The sequence below is a fragment of the Alosa sapidissima genome, chromosome 24 (assembly GCF_018492685.1).
Source record: "Alosa sapidissima isolate fAloSap1 chromosome 24, fAloSap1.pri, whole genome shotgun sequence".
Taxonomy (NCBI): domain Eukaryota; kingdom Metazoa; phylum Chordata; class Actinopteri; order Clupeiformes; family Clupeidae; genus Alosa; species Alosa sapidissima.
In genome coordinates, this window is record NC_055980.1 from 6,628,610 (window position 1) to 6,647,699 (window position 19,090).

Sequence of the window (19,090 nt, forward strand, 5' to 3'; positions counted from 1 at the left end):
TCCGTCGGCCTCGTTCGTTAGTTCATCGGCAGAACAGAGACACTTGAGGCTCGTTAACGTTTCATTTCATTCATGAACGCTCAGCGATACCCAATCAGTCTGTGTTCCGCACTGTCTCGGCGCAATTTTTCCAATTTGCCTCGATGTCGCAGAGAGAAATGCGCGCCTTATGGAGCGGCCGTGACGCTGCGCTGACGCTCCTCCGCCAGCATTGAGGGAGCGGGGAAAAGGGGAGGGTGAGAGCAAGCGAAAGAGAAACGCGAGTGGACTCTGTATTCAAGGTGAAGATCAATCCTGCGGCACGGGCGATCAAAATTACACCCGGCAAAGGACGCTGACGAAAAGAAAAAAACGCACGGAAAATGGAGGTTCCGCGCATGGGACACAGCATTAGCAGCCCCACGAGTCCGTGTGAAGACATGATCAAGAATTTGAGTTTGGAGGCGATTCAGCTGTGTGACAGAGAGGGTAAGAGTCACCTAACGCGCGCAGCGCTATAGTGGCACGGGCTGTGTACGTTGTGATTGACTGGTGTATCCATCATTTGCCGGTGGTAGTCGGGTATCCCTAAGGGAGTAAGGTAACGGGAAAACATTAGACAAAACCAACACCATTGGTTTGTTTCACTGAGGAGCATAACTCGCAATTAGACTCGCAATGTAGCCCAATCTTTTGTTGGTGATTCCTTTTTTAATTGCAGTTTCGTCTGTCAAGCTATGTATTTTTATCCTGTTTTAATGGAAATGTATGGAGAGGCATGCGTTAACGTAAGAACATCTTGCAGGCATTGTTTCAGTGTAAAGGAAATGCTGTTTCAGTACCATGGACACAGACCTCCGGCGTGATGTCCAAACGCAAAGGGGAAAAGCTTTCAGTTTTCACCCCGTCAATATAAATAGCAAATAACATAGTCAATGAGATTATCCGATAACTTTTAACCCGAGTAGTTTATGTATACAATTTGAGAGACGTTACAAGATACGCCCGTTAACATTGGCTGCATTCCTGAAACAAATCAATATATGATTTTGAAGAAATATGGCAATTTCGCTGATTCATGCGCCTTGTGCGCCTTGCACAGTGTAGACTACGATAGGATGCTTTAGCCAAGTTGAGCATGGGACGAGTATATCTTTCCATTTTTTATGCTTCCAAGGCGGCCTATAGGGCAGCTATAGGATTTCAATTTAAATCCAAAGGTCACCATCAAGTTAACAGTAGGTTCAAATGTGAAGGGAACACTATGCCATCTTGGAACTTGGAAATACATGTAGAGGCTTTTAAAATATAATGAATTGTGTAGTATGAACGCAAGCCCAAAATTAGAATGAGTTTGGGAAAAACATGCCCCCCCCCCCCCCCCCCCCCCACACACACACACACCACGTGTCTCAAAATAGCTACTTTGTATGCCTCTCCATTCTTCTGTATAACCTGAAGTCCCCCAGCCATTTTTCTAACAAGGCTGAGAGAGAGGGGGTGGGGGGCGCCAGGAAAGAGAAAGGCAAAGGAGAGAAATATAGATGGTAAAGAGTGAGGTGAGAATGAGAGAAGAAAAGATAGAGAGGAAATTGAAAAAGAGAGAGACAAAAGGCTCTCACTGACAGCCCCAGCCAAAAGCAGTTTCTTGTAAAAAAAAAAAAAAACTCTCGTCCTCTAATTTGCTGTCTTTTTTAGTCACAAGAGTCACTTTTCTTAAATGTGCAACAACATGGGCATTCATGCCATTTCCTGCCTATTCAGTCTATCCCCCCGAGCCTAACCCTCCACTCACCATGGTGTCAGTGTGTTCGCATTGTTCACATTGACCAGCCTATTTCCCATTCAACTGTGAAGGTAGAGGAGAATTGTGGGTAAACGAGTGGATGGAGTGTGCACCATTTTCCTTCTAGGCCCTCCACGCCCCAGAGCCGTGAGGCACAAGGCGACGTCTGATATGAAGCGAAGCACATAATGAACTCAAGAATCCTTTATGCTTCCAGACGGTCGGAGATGAAGTGATAAAAAGTCGTGCGGAGAGGAAGAGATATTTCTGTTCCTATCCGTGGAGGCTGTGAAGGCTGCGAAGCTCACAGACTTGTCTAGCGCTCCATAGTGTTCCATCATTGTGATACTCTCTTCTCAAGTTTGACTACTTTCAGTACCAGACATGTGGCTCAGGGAAGAGGGAGAAACGCACTGTTGTTTCTGTGAGATGAAACGCAGACGTGAGTCATGGCGAGCCCTTCTGTTTAGCCTCGTCTGTTCACCCATTCTCTTGTTTCTCGCCCTGTCTGAGGATGTCGGAAAAACAACTTCACTCAGAATCATTTGCATTGTTTCATCTCTTTTTGTAGCTTTTCATCCTTATTGTTTGTCAGTGGATTCTATTCATAAAGGTGTAGTCGTGATACATATTCATAGCAAACCACCACACTGAATCAGCAACAGTGTGGTGTCGTATGTAAGGCCCAGGGGTGCCGCTGGGGGAGGGGGGCTGTTATGATAATTTGACCATTTTAAGGGCCCAGCACTGACAGGGGGCCACCAGAGACCCCCCCCCCCCCCTACTATTATTAAATATATTATTGTCTGTCATAGAGCCCAAATTTTCTAGCAGGTCCCAAGTCAGGTAAGGCCTTCATAGACTGGTGCAGCCTGTTCATTTGGACTGTGAGGATTGCATAGTCATGTGTGAGTGAGGTCATGGTGGGAGGATTAAGATGGCACCTGCGTGTCGTCCTCTAGACAAGGCCCTAATCCAAGGCATGCTGCACAGGCAAGGTATTGAAGCAAACACGCTCTCTAGGGATTGAGATTACTCGGCAACACTTGGCTATGTCAAGTGACTATGGTTATTTTAGACTTCTAGATCAAATGCAAAGGAGACTTTGATTTAAAGGTGCTCCCCTCAATTACAGTGGACTTTAATGTCACATTCGCTCCATTCTTCCTCTCTCTTCTCTCTCCCTCCATTCTGTTTGTGTTGCCCGTGCACACTAGCTATGATTGACTGTTGTGTTTAAATGTCAACAATGTTTCACCAGGATCAAGGACTTTACCTTTAAACATACTCCCCAGGTAGCGTTGACATTGGTATTGTAATTGTAGCGCTGTGGCTGTAGCTTGTGGAAGTTGAGAAGGACGTTTGAGTGAAGGGCAGGGTCTAGGAGGAGGAGGGCATTTGGGTTGAGGGCAGGGTCTAAGGATGAGGAGGGCATTTGAGTTAAAGGAGAATTCCGGCAATTTTTCACATAGATCTTCCATGAGCCTCTATGTTCATGCCCCCACAGTGTGGCACTATAGCTGCCTGGCAGCTCTAGCTGTTGGCTGCAGCAACTCAAGCTAGGTAGAACCGATTGATCGGGGGGGGGGGGGGGGGGGGGGGGGGGTTGTACTGACAGTACTCGGTGACCTCGAGAAACAGAGATCTGTGTGAAAAAAAGGTCTAAGGAGGAGAAGGCCGTTGGAGTTAAGGGCCGGATCTAAGGAGGAGAAGGCCGTTGGAGTTAAGGGCTGGGTCTAAGGCTGGTCATACAGTAGAGGAGCTGACTGTAGACATCCCAACAGCTGCCAGCACATTTACATATGTAGATGAGTGGGTGGAGATTGAGGGGGGCGGTGGTTAATGCCTCAGGAGTAATTGGCAACCACCAGATGGGGCAAGGCTTTGTGTGTGTGTGCGTGCGTGCGTGCGTGCGTGCGTGCGTGTGTGCACATTCTCTCTCTCATCTGTGTGTGTGCCTGTGTGTGTGTGTGTATGTGTATGTGAGAGTGGGTGAGATAGAGAGAGAGATGTCTTTACAAGTATGTGTGAATGTAAGAGCATGTCTTTGTGTATTGTGCTCCTTTGTATGTGTATAGGCCCATGTGTATGTTTATGTGTGTGTGGGTGTATTTGTTCTATATGACTGACAACCAATGTATCTGTCGTGTGAATGTGTGTTTATGCATGTATACTGTATGTGTGTGTGTGTGTGTCTGTTTGTGTCTGCGTCTGCGTGTGTGTGTGTGTGTCTGTGTATGTGTGTGTGTGTATGTGTGTGTGTGTGTGTGTGTGCTCTTGCTTACCCAGCTGTGTGAGCAGAGGCCATTCCAGGAACCTTGCCATCTGCCCAGACAGTCGAGCCCCCTGAGATGAATGTGAACTTTTTAGCGCGCACCATCAATTTGCTAATTGTGCTGCCCACGCTTGCGGCAAGAGATAAACAAACACGACAAAAGGCATTTCTGGAGCATATAAGGGGCCGATTCATCATTAGGACTCCATTCTGTGTGGAGTGATTACTGTAGCCAGATGCTTGCGCGGACTGACTGGTAGCCAATTATGAAGTCGTTCTGTTCAAACAGGCGATGAAGGCCATTTGTCTCTCAGGACATTTGCTGAGAGTTTCAAACAAGAAACACATCTAGTGGTGCCACATTATAGAGTTATTCCGTATTAAGAATATAATATATATATATATATATTATATTGGTTAGAAGGTCATTAGTGGTGGGTGTATGGTTTAAAATATTTAAAACATGCTATACTGTACTCTGCAACTGTGTATATTATCATTTCAAAAGGGCTATGAGTAGTCACAAATAATTGATTGAAATGTAAAATGACTGAAATGACTGATGGAAAATCATCATTGCCAGCATGTTGAACACATTTTGAAAACATATGCCGCAGGGTACCATAAATGGTAGCATTGACCATATTGCATGGTAAAAACAACATAGCAAACCCAGAGTGCAGAGAGTTGTTAACGTGAGCCGAGTGGCATCCCAACACCCACCCCGTACTGCACTCACACACACTGTTTGGAAACATGCACAAAAAAAAAACAGTATTAAGAAAACAAATCTGTCGAATTCATTAGCTAATATGGTGGCATTACTGAAAGCCATCTCTCTCTCTCTCATCTGTGTGAGTGTGTGTGTGTGTGTATGTGTGAGAGAGAGAGAGAGAAAGAGAGAGAGAGAAAGAGAGAGAGAGAGAGAGAGAGAGAGAGAGTGGTATGACAACATTGGCAGAGAGATTGAGGCTTCGCACACACAGCATGTCTCACAGCTCGCCGGCCGTCCAAGGAACAGTGTGTGTCTCACTCTTGGCCCAACCCCACTGCTTCACGTCTCCCCTCTGACCGGGGTGGAACAGAATGTCTCCGCCAGAGAAGACCAGGTCCAGAGAGCAACCGATCGGTGCCAGATCTGGGCTTTATGGGGGCGAGAGTAGGCATGGGCCAGAGCCTGATCACAGTGAGTGCGAATGAGGGCCAAACTGGGACCAGATCAGTGCTGTTTAGATCAGAGTTGGACCAGGGCCGCAACTGGGCCGGATTAGGACCACACCAGGGTTTGACTTCCATCTTAACAAGCCATAGCCTCTTTTTCATTTCTCTGCATCCTGCAGTTGTGTTATATTATGGTACCAGCAATTTAGAAAAAACAAAAAACAATTCTGAATCTCAGAGGCTGATTGGCTGAGGCCCCACTGCTCGACGTAAGGTAATGTGATGAGACTCTCTCAAATGACCCGTGAAAATATCACATTTGCCCTCGGGGGGGCGGGCACACGGGGAGCCGAGAGTGATTGGAGGAATGAACATTCCAGGAAGCGGCGCCCTGAAAAGAGGACAGCCTGACAGCTTATAGATTTGGATGCTGCATTATCAGCTCACTCCCTGCATTGCATTAAGAGTTGCCATTTGAGCACATCAGCCTGGCACTGAGGGGTGCGTTATTGCAGTTTTGTGGTGCGGTAATGCAATTCATGTAGTCTTATAGTGGGGTTATTATTATAAGCCTGGCTATGCGTTATGGATAAAGTGTTGGGCTTTCAGTGCAATAGGACATTGATTTAACATTCATTTTGACACACACTTACTCAAGCATGTAGAGTGTGTGCAATGTGTATGTTTCTGTGTGTCGATATGTGTGTGTGTGTGTGTGTGTATGTTTCTGTGTGTCAATATTTGTGTGTGTGCGCGTGTGTGTTTATAGATAGTCTGTAGTCATTATGGGTGCAGGTTGCTGATGAATAGACTAAATTAACCTATCTGAGCTGTATGTGCTTCCACTCTGTAGTTCCATGGAGTGGGTGTGCTGGTTCCATTGCAGAATGGTGATACATAGTGTAGGCCCTCATACACCGTAGGGCTTTGCTTCCTCTCCTGTAGTGCTCTCCTTACCAAGCGCTGGGACAAATCAATTATCAGAAGTGTTTTTATAAATAACTTAGCCCACTGAGTCAGTCATCAGGAGGCATCTGTGCACATCCCACTGCGGTGAACTAGCAATCAGCAGTGTGTGTGTAAATGTGTGTGTGTGTGTGTGTGTGTGAGAGAGAGAGAGAGAGAGAGAGAGAGAGAGAGAGAGAGATCAAAGGTAGGTGGGTCAGGCGACTGAAAAAATCTTCCTAACCACTGAAGAAAACACTGTTTAGAACAGTTTCAGCACATACAGGACCAAATGCTCGGACATTTCACCTGCATCCTCACCTGTGTGTGTGTGTGTGTTTGTAATGTGTCAGGGATGCAGCAGTGCTCTGGAGGCCATGCAGCGTTGGCTCCCCCTCTTCCCCCGTCTGACCTCCACAAATCAGCCTCCATTACTGTCAGCCAACCCCTCCCACACACCACAAAACCTCCTCTCCCCCTCTTTAATCAAGCAGGCATCATTTACTCAGCAAGGCCGACCCAAACTAGCTGAACAGCATTTTGGACAGACAGTAAAGGCAAGCCGAGGTGAAACCCAGTGTGTGCATGGGCCCCTGCGAAATTGGAATAGGAGGAAATCCGGAGTGTTCTGGAATGTTATCTGGTGATTATGGAGTGCTGGATTTGCTGCCAGAGGAGCCTGGCTGACCGTGACTTCGCAGCTAAGAGGTGTCATCAGCAGCAAGGCGCTGGCATCTGCTGAGACGTGACAACAGCAGACAGACGGGGATAAGAGAGGCTTAATTTAAAAACAAAAGTTGAAAGTCGGAAAAAGTAGGAAAAGTAAATAGGTGTCTAGGACTTTCTATGTGACAACCATACAAATGGACCCAGTTTTATGTTCATGTAATGTTTGGAAACTGGGATTTAGTTAAATTAAACCAAATGTTTTCCCAGTCATTGACAGAAATCAGCTGTCAGCTTTTTTAGTGCATACCATATCTTTCAGTCTATTTGTCAGTTTGACACACAATTTTGCTTCTAATAAATGGTTTAACCGAGAGGCTGTAATGCTGTAATACAACGAGGGTGGCGTTGTTATGGGGAGCATTTACCGACGTCTAGACTCCACTGAAATCCTGACACGGTATTTAGTGAGAGGGGGGCGGCTCAGGAAGGATTAAGACCTGTTGCCTGCCGATTGCATGTCCCCCCTCCTAAACTGACAAACAAGATGAACCATCTCTCGTTACCATGGCTGCGACATTCTTTACCCAACCAGCTAAGGTGCCTCAGAGAGTGGAAAGCTCCTAGAAACGGATTAGTCAACCACCAGTCCTAGTGTTATATATCATGAAGGCTTGTTTACTTATCACTGGTCCACTGTGTTTATCTTATCCTCTATCTGACTGCAAAGCACAAGCCCACTGCTGGAAAACTATATACTATACTCTGGAAAACTATTGTTGTATTGTTCAACTGACTTCTCAAAAAGCTAATAAAGCAAGTAAGTCCATTTCCGGATGGATCATGCACTTAAGGATTTTTTATGCTAGTCTTTTTTTTAGGGAGGTCATTTCAAATGTTCACAGGAAAGGTGTTAAATTCCTTATGCTATGCTTAGGGGATTTCCAACACAGACCGGTCAACAACCAAGCCTATTTAGCATTACACAACATGACGCAGGACACAACAATAGGCTGCCAGCATTCGCCAACACGCCACATGCTGTACCCAGGGTCCATAATGGCCCTCCTTCACGGTACAACATGTGCTGCCAGTGACCTGATTGCGCATCCAAAGAACTGAAACAGCAAAAACAACTTCAACAAGCCTCTTTACATTTCTCGAGATGCAACAGCAATGCACAATAGCCTGGCGGCAGATGCAAACACGGCCCATGTTGTATCCGGGATCCATAAAGGCCCTACGCAGTAGAACATGCACTGCCAGTAGCCTGAATGCCCAGCTAAAGCAGCAAAAACAACATCACCAACAAAGCCTTCATGAGCAACAACTAGGCTTCCTAAGCAAATGCCTATGCCCCTTTGACACAGACGCTTAAAAAAGTCCCAAAAAAAGCCCAGATGGCCAACCAAAGAACGAAAACAGCTAAAAACATCAACATAGCTCTAGCCTAGTCTTTATGCACATTTCACTGGCATTTTCAAGCAGGCACCTTTCTTCATTGGTGTTTTAGGCCCACATCACCTGGACCCAGCCCCCCTCCGCACTCATTTGCTGCACTTTCCTCCTGACAAAAACGAACATCCACGCACTACAAATTCCACCCACTGTGCAGAAAAGATGACGGGCAATACTGAGGCTAATGCTTAAGTGTTTTCCCTTCCACAGCCCATAATGAGCTTTGGAGTTTCCCATCAGCATCTCAGTGTCATTACTCAGTGCTGCTTATTCAGCTACTACTGCATAGGAGGCAGAGAATAAGGAGTGGGGTGTGGGGGTGTGGGAGGTGGAGGCTATCCCATCATGCATTTTTAGTAAAGCTCTCAGCCGCAGACATCAGAAGGAGGATGGTGTTGGTGTCGGTGATGGTGATGTTTTCCTTTGGCAGACATGTTTTCCCTGGAAAACAATACCGCTGTGTAAAAGCCTGTTTGTCATTACTGTCATTCCTGGCCCCAGATTAAGCTCTCAGGAGGAGCTTAGCTGGACACACACACACACACACACAAAGGAGTGTGGGTGTGAGTGTCAGTGTGTTTGCCAGCGTTCCAGGATCTCACGTCAAAGCAGAGATCCTTACCCTCCTTTGAACCAGATGAAATGACAAGCATCCAAACCCATTTTATACAGACAAGACATTTTTCATGCTTGAAAGGTATAGGGGACAACAATGTTCAGAGAAAATAAGGAAGAACAGAGAAACCTGGCTATTAGCCACTCAAATTTATTTATCACATTTTGAACAAGAGAATCTATGTAATATAATAGACTTTGAATAAACACATGCACTTTCATACATTCATACATTAATCCTAATCCTAATAGATAATAACAGTTGTAAAATAAGACCAAACGATGATTCTGTCAGCTGATGAAAATGTGCGTGTTCAGGGCAGTGGGCTTCCATGAGGACTGTGAAGCTGTGACTCGTGGAGACAGACAGGGCGAGGAGCCTTCAGCAAGTTCTGATGCAGACGGGCGTGAAATCTTCCAAGTGCGTCAGCCCAAAACTGTGCGTTGGCAAATGTACAGCTCTCCGCTTTTTCAACTGCTCGTTCTCTCCTTGGACTGTGTCTGAAAGCTTTAGACTGCAATGAGAAAAAGAGAGAGAGTGAGTGGAGAGAAGACAGTGTGTGTATGTGTATGTGTGTGTGTATGTGTGTGTGTCAGTGTATGCTTGTATGTGTGTGTGTGTATGTATACATATATGTATGTGTGTATTCATGCATACTGTATGTGTATGTGCGTGTGCATATGTCGTGTGTGTGTGTGTGTGTGTGTGTATGTACCTGGGCCTCAGCTGGTCTGATGGCTGCCTTCTCAGGGACGAGTGAGGGCGGTATTTAAACACATGGCGATGCTGGGGACTTTTTGAGGGCACCATTAGTCGAGTTCTGGTTAATTACTCCCGAGCATCACTTGACACAGAGAGCCAGAGCGCAAATGAAATAATGACTTTGCACGCCTGCTTCAAGGACAATCCACAGCCGGCAGAACGCAGCTGTTCTAGAACACTCTCCCGGCGCGCTGCCTTGGCGACATGATGGGGCAGAACAGTGGCCGTTTGAAGTGTTCCGTTTGAAGCCGTGGCGTGTTCTCAAACAGCCATTATGGTAACTATGGAGAATGAGTCAGCAAGTTAGCAGTTGGATAGTTGCAGAGTTCATGGGAACGAATGAAGGGTTGCTTATCATTATATTAAAGGCACACTTTGCAAGATTTTCACCTTTATGAAGCCAATTTGATGGTAAACAAACTTGTAATAGGCGAATCGTTCACCTAACATAGCGTAGCGAGTCCTAACCGAGAAAACCAGCCATGCAACTTCCAAGAGCGGCACCCCGCCAAAACTCGCGAGAATCGTGAAACATTCCCTTGTCAGTAGATCTAGCTCTTTGGAGATAGTTTTTGCCAGTTGTTAATCCTTCACCTCCACAACAAAAGCATTTTCATTGTGTACAGGGGGGATAAGTCCTGAGAAGTCGGCTATTTACAATAGCAGAGTAACAAATACATCACGACTCTAGAGGGAGCTCTAAACTCGCCAAAAATACCTGAACCTGCATAGTGTACCTTTAAAGCAACACCAAAGAGTTTTTTGTACCTTAATATAATGTTTCCAAAATCGTTTCAGTGGTTCATCAACTCGTAACACGGTGAACGGCACTTCTGCATTCACTTCGCGGCCCTCTATCGCACTATGTAAGTTTGCCAGATCGGGTAGCGGATCTGTAGTTGATGGAATGAGACATAAGAAACTACAAATTTGACTTGCATCTGATGTCGCAATACATCATACTTTCATTAAATCGTGCAACATACTCTGCCGTGTCTGTGGACATGTTATTTGCAAAGCCAGTGCTAAATAAACAAATAGCATGCGTGCAACAGAGGAAAAGTGCTTTAGTGTTGCTTTAACAAATAAACCCCCTCAAAGGGCAGACCCATGTGATTGTGTGGGCTAAGCTGTGGTAGGAGAAGCACTGTCCCACACTGCACTCAAACGTGGAGCCTCAGGCCTAGGGGACAGACGCTAAAACAAATGGGTCCTAGTGACAGTGTGTCTCCCTTACCCACCAAAAGGCTAACTTGCAGTCGCTAGTTTGTGGCACATAGAAGGCATCTACACGTCGGCACATTTACGCAACTAAATTGCCACACAAGGGTTTGTGTCCAGTGGTGTCACCCTCTAAGAGGTTAGCATGCTAGCATGCATGCATATACCAGTGGATGTTAACAGCAGCCCCCAGCATGTCAGAGCCAGAGATGTGAGAGGAGGGGATGTTTATGCCTTGTACAGCCATGGCCTCCTCTGCCCCCGCTGACCGCGTGCACTGCACACTGGACGGATGGTGATTAGGTGTCTGGAGGCCATTTGGCATGGGTGGCATTCAGATGACAAATGATTCAATTATTGCACAGTAGCCCCCACCTCCTCCCCCTGCCGCCTCAGCACCGAATGGTAGTGGGGGTTAGTCAATGACAATCAGACATGTCACTGCTGATAAGATGCTCTGACGAGTCGACCCACAGAGAAAAGAACTGACTCTCTGCAGCAAATGCCTATTTATAACCACCTATGAGACTCCATAGACATACAATCACTCATACATTCACACACACACACACACACACACGCACACACACACACACACGCACACACACACATACACACACACACACACTGATTCATTCATGGAGAAAGCACAGTATGGATTTCCTGTCCCCCTCTTCTCCAGTTGTAGGCCCCCAAGGCCACTGGCCTTTACATTTATGCTCCACGGCACCCGCCAAACCCTTCTAGCACACACACACACACACACACACACACAAATACACACACACAAATACACACACACACACACACACACACACACACACGCACACACACACACACACACACACACACACACACACACAAATACACACACACACACACACACACAAATACACACACACACACACACACACACACACACAAATACACACACACACACACAAATACACACACAAATACACACACACACACACACACACACACAAATACACACACAGTGATTCTGCCCATTATTGCGCCGACTCGCTACTTTGCCTCTATTTTTGGCCTCCTGACTAAAGCCCATTATAAAATATGAATAGAATGCGATGCCCAAGGCGGGCGAACGGCGCATCTTTAACTGGCGCAATGCGCGGGCAGGAAACCCTGCTGGCACACTGACTGCAGCATGGGAGACTGGGCACACGGCAAAACGCTGTCTCATCACCATAGCCATCACCGTGGTGATGTAGAGAGCATTTTGATGATGTGCAAAATGAACGCTAATATACGTCTTATAGCATGACAATGTGTCCTTAAACTAGATGTACCGCATAGCGGTACAAAATATGACCGCCGCTCAGTCCTGTACATCCGTTCCGTGAAAATAAATCACACTTCAATTTGTCTCCATATTTTACTCCACCCCCCACTCTTGAAACTTTTGTGTATGCTTGTTTGGCATGCCTGAGTGTGTGTGTGCGGCTGCACAGAAAGTAGCCTACTGGTGCTGAAAAGGTGAATAGATTGTAGAATAGCCAAAGAAGATGTAGCATTGTTATAAAACCTTCAAAATCTCTAAACAATCACAAGTAGGGCAGTTCATCACAGTTCATCCATTGCAACTGGATTGATGAAAGGTCACTTACACCTGTAGGCTGGTGTAAGTACCTGGTAAATCTTCCATTGCACAGAATGATTTTTGTAGCACGTGCAACAAATGACAGTCGAAAGATACAATTACAGTGCTGCTATCAATTTGCTTGGTATAACCGCATTTATAGTTTTCTACAAATGCAATCAATCAAATTGGCCTCCATCACTCAACCAACACTAACGGTAACATTACCTAGGTCCGCAGTAAAAACCAAGCATGTCCGATAAACATCCTCAGATTTATTTCGGCTTCAAGAAGAAATGGGAATTACATTTCATGTGAACATCATCCTATCCTTATTAGACGTTCTCTGCGGTTGCGGGTGCAAATCACAAATGAGTGATTATGGGCCAGATTGATGTGGGCCCTTGAGACCCACATACCATAAAAGATTCTTCATCCTCAGTGTCACGGTTCAGGTAGTTATTTAGGAAAAACTGCTTTTTTTGCGGTTCGGGGGGCCCAGCACGGGGGGGGAGTGGCCCCCGGGGACGAAACGAAATTTCTAGAAAGTCTAGTGGGGCTACATACCCACCAAATTTCATGTGCCCCGGTGGTTCGGTGTCCCGGGTATCGTTGACCAAAATTTCAGGAAGTAGATGACGGGAAAGAAAAAAAAATTGACAATCCCTATATGACCGCTTCGCTAGCGGCGGTCATAATTATAGTCAACTTAGTATGAACAAGTTGTTCTTATGAGCTTTATATGGCTTTGCGTTGCTACAGAAGTTGTGAAGACTAGGGGCTGTATTTTTTAATCTACTGTAGGTCTTTATCTTTTGTTTGTAGGCCTATTGTTATCATTTTTAGAAAAAAACATATGTGCTCTGTATTATTATATAACTATTCTGCGAAATATGTCCTTGACAGGGTAGCGTGAGGCCTTTAATCTTCATGCACAGCAACTGAGCTTTTTTAAATTTGTCCACCATTCAATCAGCATACACGAAAGGGGGCCACATTCCACATACAAATGTATGCAGATGCAGGCTGTGGATCCTAGTCCTTAAAACAGATGGAGGAGCTTTCTCAAAGCCAAGTCAAGTCAATAGCAGTGCACAGTTTCATCAGAAATGCACAAGGCATTTTCACAGAAAGGGTTTCTGGTGCGTGTGATGCAATATGCAAAAAAAAAAAAAACACACAATTATGTAACGGAAAACTCAGACTGGTTATTTGATGCAAAAATATTCCCCTCTGCGTCTTTGCACACAGTTTAAATATTGAATAAAATCAGACGACTAATTTGCAAAGAATACATTTAAATTTTGTTTAAAAACATTCTATATTGCAAATTCAAAAAGTGTGCTTGTATATGCAGTGTAGCATACAGATTAATAAATATTAACTAATATTCTAATAATAGCCTTGTACCTACTAATAGCAATGTCCTTACACTGTAGCAAGCATTCTGTTTCTGTGTGTAAATATGTTTGGATTTTTCTGTGGGAAAATAGGGACATTTCCACAGGAAATAAAAGGTAATGAAAGTCTAGGCAGAAAGAACTGAGAGAAGTCTTTGGCAAATGACCTGATTGTTGCATCATCAGGCTGCTCCTCTTACTCTCCGGCCACCAGCATATGAGCGGAATGTGAGACATTCTACACCAGGACCCTGATTAGCATCACCATCAAGGAAGGTCCTCTGTGCCACATTGCATGTTAATTGTTCACTGTTAGATGGCGGCACAAAACAAAAGCACACATTCTCTGTTGTGATTGTGTGTGTGTGTGTGTGTGTGTGTGTGTGTGTGTGTGTTGTGTGTAGGCATATGTGTGTATGTGTGTGTGTGGGCCCAAGCCACTGAATTTTGGTCCGTGGGATTCTGGGCTCACTCGTGGGTCCGGGTGAAAGGGGGCCTTGTCAGGGTCTTTGGGGAGTGGCCGGCCGGGGGAGGAGGACCTGAGGGAGGCCTTTGTCCAGGCCTCTGTGTGCTTGGTCTGTTTGCTGTGGTGGCATCACATGGGGACGCTGTGGCTATAAAGACAAAACCAGTCGAGCAGAATAGACGCATTGGTTCATTTTTAGATTTCAGCACTGATTTAGATTTCAACTTGACTTGTATATGCACCAAGGTCAAGGGTGGAACCGGATTCTCCGACAGCACTGGAACTTCACATACACCATGGCAACAGCTCCCATTTCAGAACCAAAGTGTTCCAGGGCCATTTCTGAAAGTTCCACAAGGACTGACTCTCTCTGCTCTTTGCTGGAAGCCTTTGAAGATGTTGAGATATGATTGAGATATATGCCAATTAGTGAATCCTACAACAACACATTCTTGTTAGGTTAGAAAAGCAGCCTCTCCCTTAAGTTAGGACACCGAACCCTTGAGTGACCTGTCCCCCGGGGAGGAGAGAGAGCTGCGTGTGCAGCAGCGGCCGACTCTAAACAATGATGTCATGCTTTTTGGAATGGTGACAGACATAGCGAAGCGGGGTGGGGTGGGGGGGGGGGGGGGTGCTGTGAAGAGGTGGGAGCCAGAGAGGACTGCTGTGTGATGGGATTTTTTCCTCTTGCTAATGGGGGAGAGAGAGGGCATGGAGGAGCATGGGGGGGGGGGGGTGAGTGGTGTTGTATTTTTTGGGGATTTGGAAAGATTATCCTTTGGGAAAGGCGCATGACAGCTATCAGCCCTCCCTCCTGCACTGTGATATGTGTGTGTGTGTGAGAGAGAGAGAGAGAGAGAGAGAGAGAGTGTGTGTGTGTGTGTGTGTGTGTCTCCTATCGTAGCGTGCTGCCCATTGCTCTCATCCTGCACCGCCGGCCGATGACATAATAATCTCAGCCGTCCCCTTCCTGTGGTGAGCCAGTGCACCCATCTCTCTCTCTCTCTCTAAGCCCTCTAGTCCAGGCCAATCGGCTGCCGGGACAGCCTCCGGTCCCTGTGTGGGACACAGGGGTCAGTCACTAAACAGTAGGGGCTACACACACACACACACACACATACACAGAGGCAGGACCCACTCAATGCCACTCAATCACTCAGCCACTGTTGCTACTGCTGCTGCTGCTGCTGCTGTTTCTGTTTCTGCTGCTGCTGCTGACTGACTGCCACTGGACTCTGCCAGAGGAATCGCTGCTGAGTGGACAGTGTAACTGAGTGGGGTCAGCATGAAAAGCCTGCGTCCTGCTGGTAGGTGCTGAAGCCAGTAGACATGGCTCGCTTGGCTCTAATCATCTTGTGGGCTGGGGGGCTAAGCTTCTTGCATCATCGGCTGTCTTGTGAGTTGTCATTTAAAGCAAAGATTACATGGAGAGAGAGAGAGAGAGAGAGAGAGAGAGAGGAAAGGAGAGGAGGATGGGGAAGAGGAACTGTTGTTCATATTGTGTGTGTGTGTGTGAGAGAGAGAGAGATACATCTGTTGCGTCCCGCATGTTGTCATTTAAAGCATAGATGGCTGAAGTTTACATTTCTGTCATTGTCTGGTACACCTGTATGTAGGAGAGTCTTTTCGATTGTGGTGTAATACTGTGAAGTGATTTGTACTTGTATGAGAATTCATTATGTCCTTTTAAGATCGTTCATAAGATCTATGGTCAGACTCAAATGGTCACTGGCATATTCATTGGTGAGAAACTTTTATCTTAAGATAGCATAGTGCAGATAAATATTGCATTGCCAGTATGTGTGCTCCTTGTGCAGAAGCCCACCCATACCCTTGGTGTTGTTAGCTTTTCTATTTGAGCTACAGTAGTGGGACAGTAGTAGCCTACTGAGCTGAAGCAGAGAAGCAACAGGCACACTCAGCACACTGCCATTCAGTTCCCACAGCTGTGGCAGCAGCAACAGTGCAGCAGCACTGGCACCACCCACAGATGGACAGATTAATAATCCCCAGATAACTCCCTCTCTCTCTCCCTCACACACACACACACACACACACACACACACACACACACACACACACACACACACACACACACACACACACACACTCACACACACACACACAGACAACAAACACAAACACACACACACACAAACACACACTTTTACTTACTTAGTCTCATTCTCGTTCTGTTAAATCCTGCTCATAATTACTTTTCATTCAATCATCCCTAACTGGAAAGAACTGCAATGCTATAACCCCAATAAACAGCTGCAGAGAGAGGAATGGAGAGAGTGAGAGAGAGAGTGAGAAAGACAGAACGAGGGGAATGAGATAGAACTGTCCATGTCAAGACACTATGCTAAGTCTTTTCTTATTTGATCAAAAGCTTTTTAGATGTGAGTCATCAAACTCATGTCATCCTCTCAAAATACTTTCTCATCAGCAGCAAGCCACCACATTTGCCTCGACTGCTTGCGTAACTTTACTCAGAAAGAAATTAACATGTGTCATAAAAAAGATTTCTTTCCTGTCATGGTCTTCAGAAGACTTTTAAAATGAGGCCCCAATCCACCTTCTATTCAAAGTCGCCATTTATTGAAACACTGACTACAAAAACACCAAGACACTTTTAATTTCACTCTGAAAACCTGTCTCCTGTGAATGGCAATGGATGGCTTTTCCATTAAAATAATTGTGCTCACACTCTCAATGGGCTCAATGGACTGAGTGCGAAGGCGCTAGAAGAGAAAGTGCTTTTGCACTTAGTCAAGGGCCTTTCGTATTTTAAGGCATTGCACTCTGTAATTATTTCCAGTCAAGCGCCAGCAAAGGAGGTTTGGAGTCAGAGGGTTCCCCCTGTTTCTCTCCGAGTCTAATTAAGGTTGATCTGCAGCCTGAGGGAAGAATCACTTTATTTCCAATAAACCGTTAAGGAAGAAGGAGGAAATAATAGCGGAAAGAAAGAAAGAAAACGAGGACATCACAGGAAAAATCCCTGAAAAAGTTTTCTTTCATGCCGAGACGGCATGCTGCACAGGGGACTATGAGTTACTTTCTCCCCTTGAAGTCTGACTGAGAGGCGCGCAAGCTGTGGTGCTTCTCTGGTAGTTATAAAGTGAAACCCTCTGGTGGCAAAGCTTTGGTGCAAACCCCAGAATGACTGGATTAGGAGCCGTGATGCAACTTGTATTTGATGCTGTGTAATGGCTTCATGAAGGTTGCCTTGAATTTACAGCATCAGATAACTTTTGTTTGTATGTGTGAATGTGCACCTGTGTGTGTGTGAGTGTGTGCCTGTGTGTGTGTGTTTGCACCTGTGTGTGTGTGTGTGTGTGTGTGTGTGTGCACCTGTGTGAGTGTGTGTGTGTGTGTGTATGTGTGTGTGTGTGTGTGTGTGTGTGTGTGTGTGTGTGTGTGTGTATGCACCTGTGTGTGTGTGTGTGTGTGTGTATCTGTGTGTAACAGTGTTTTTCTAAGCAGTAGGACACCCTGCTCATTCACTGGCACTTCACCAGGCATTTCTGCTGACTGCGCAGGTGCCGTCCTTGGCAGAGAAATTCCAACAGTACTCTCTCTCTCTCTCTCTCTTTTCTCTCTCACTACCCCCTCTTTCTTTCTCCATTGTCTCTCACATTCGATCTGTCACTCCCTCTCTCAGTCTCTCATTCACAAATTCCCCATTCGCTGAGTGCTAAATGGATGGTGTCGCCACGGTGACAAAGCAGTGACCAGCTCCTGTGTGGGAAATGTGATGATGAGGAGGCCATTTATTTACACTCACATTTCATGTATGTCCTGTATGTGGGGGGTGTATGAGGGTGGGGGTCTGCATCTCTGTGTGACTGGGTCAAGTCTCTCTGATATCTGTTGGTTTTATCTGTCTGTCTACCCTGCACCCTCTAAATAAGGAGAGATAAACAAAAAAAACACTGAGATAAGAGAGCAGTAGGCTACCGTCTGGTGTCTCAGTTTTCTTTGTATAAAAGAGGAAACATGTCTGACCTCGGGCCGTGTCGAGTTTCCATTTTTAAAGGCTTTTAGCTAAGGGTTGAGTCACGTTGAAGCAAAGAGAAAAAAATGTGTAGTGTAGTTCAAAAAGTGGCCTTGGAAAAGACTTCACTTGCACATGCTCACATGCACTGTTTCCTTAAGCCGTGGCCCACACTGTAATTGATCCATAGCCTACATTATTAGCCATCCATTATTCATACGCAGTACACAAATGTGGATGGAAAAGAAGATCAGCCTCAATCAGAGCAGCCTATTTGCTCGAATAGCCTATCTACCATGCACTTTAGGCCTACTACCATCATAGCACATACAAGACATCACATATGATTATTGGGTATGAGTCATCAGGAGGGTCTACCCCAACACACACACACACACACATACCATTTTAGAGTTGGAATAGGCCCAGCAATGCCCCTGCTAGCTTGGTCTAATCTGTAGGCCTAGTCTTCTAATCTAATTTATTTATTGTTGGCATCCTCATGTTAAATCAAATACATGTACTCTAGCAATGGCAAAAAAAACCTGTAATCATAACATATCTTATAGAAATAATTAGTGATCAGCTGAGATGACCCTTGACTCACTTTCATGGACTCCTCTCACTCTCAGTTATGCCCATTGTTATGCCCATTGATTGTAGGTGAGGGGGGAATCAGGTCAGACTCTGGCTGGGAATTTACACTGCAAGCAAGACGACGCATAAGTGATATGTTAATACATTTGCACTGCCTCCAT

The 19,090-nt window shown here is 45.7% G+C and overlaps 1 protein-coding gene across 2 annotated transcripts in view; it reads left to right on the forward strand.

The window, feature by feature from the left end:
- phyhiplb (phytanoyl-CoA 2-hydroxylase interacting protein-like b) overlaps positions 1 to 19,090 on the forward strand; it is a 32,764-nt gene continuing 13,674 nt past the window's right edge. Inside the window, exon 1 of one of the 2 annotated variants that reach the window (XM_042083500.1) lies at positions 1 to 468. In XM_042083500.1, coding sequence (XP_041939434.1) covers positions 363 to 468 — 106 coding nt within the window. In that variant the 5' untranslated portion in view covers positions 1 to 362. Of the gene's footprint in view, positions 469 to 15,491; positions 15,643 to 19,090 lie in introns of those variants that run through there. The other variant, XM_042083501.1, reaches the window with a different exon arrangement.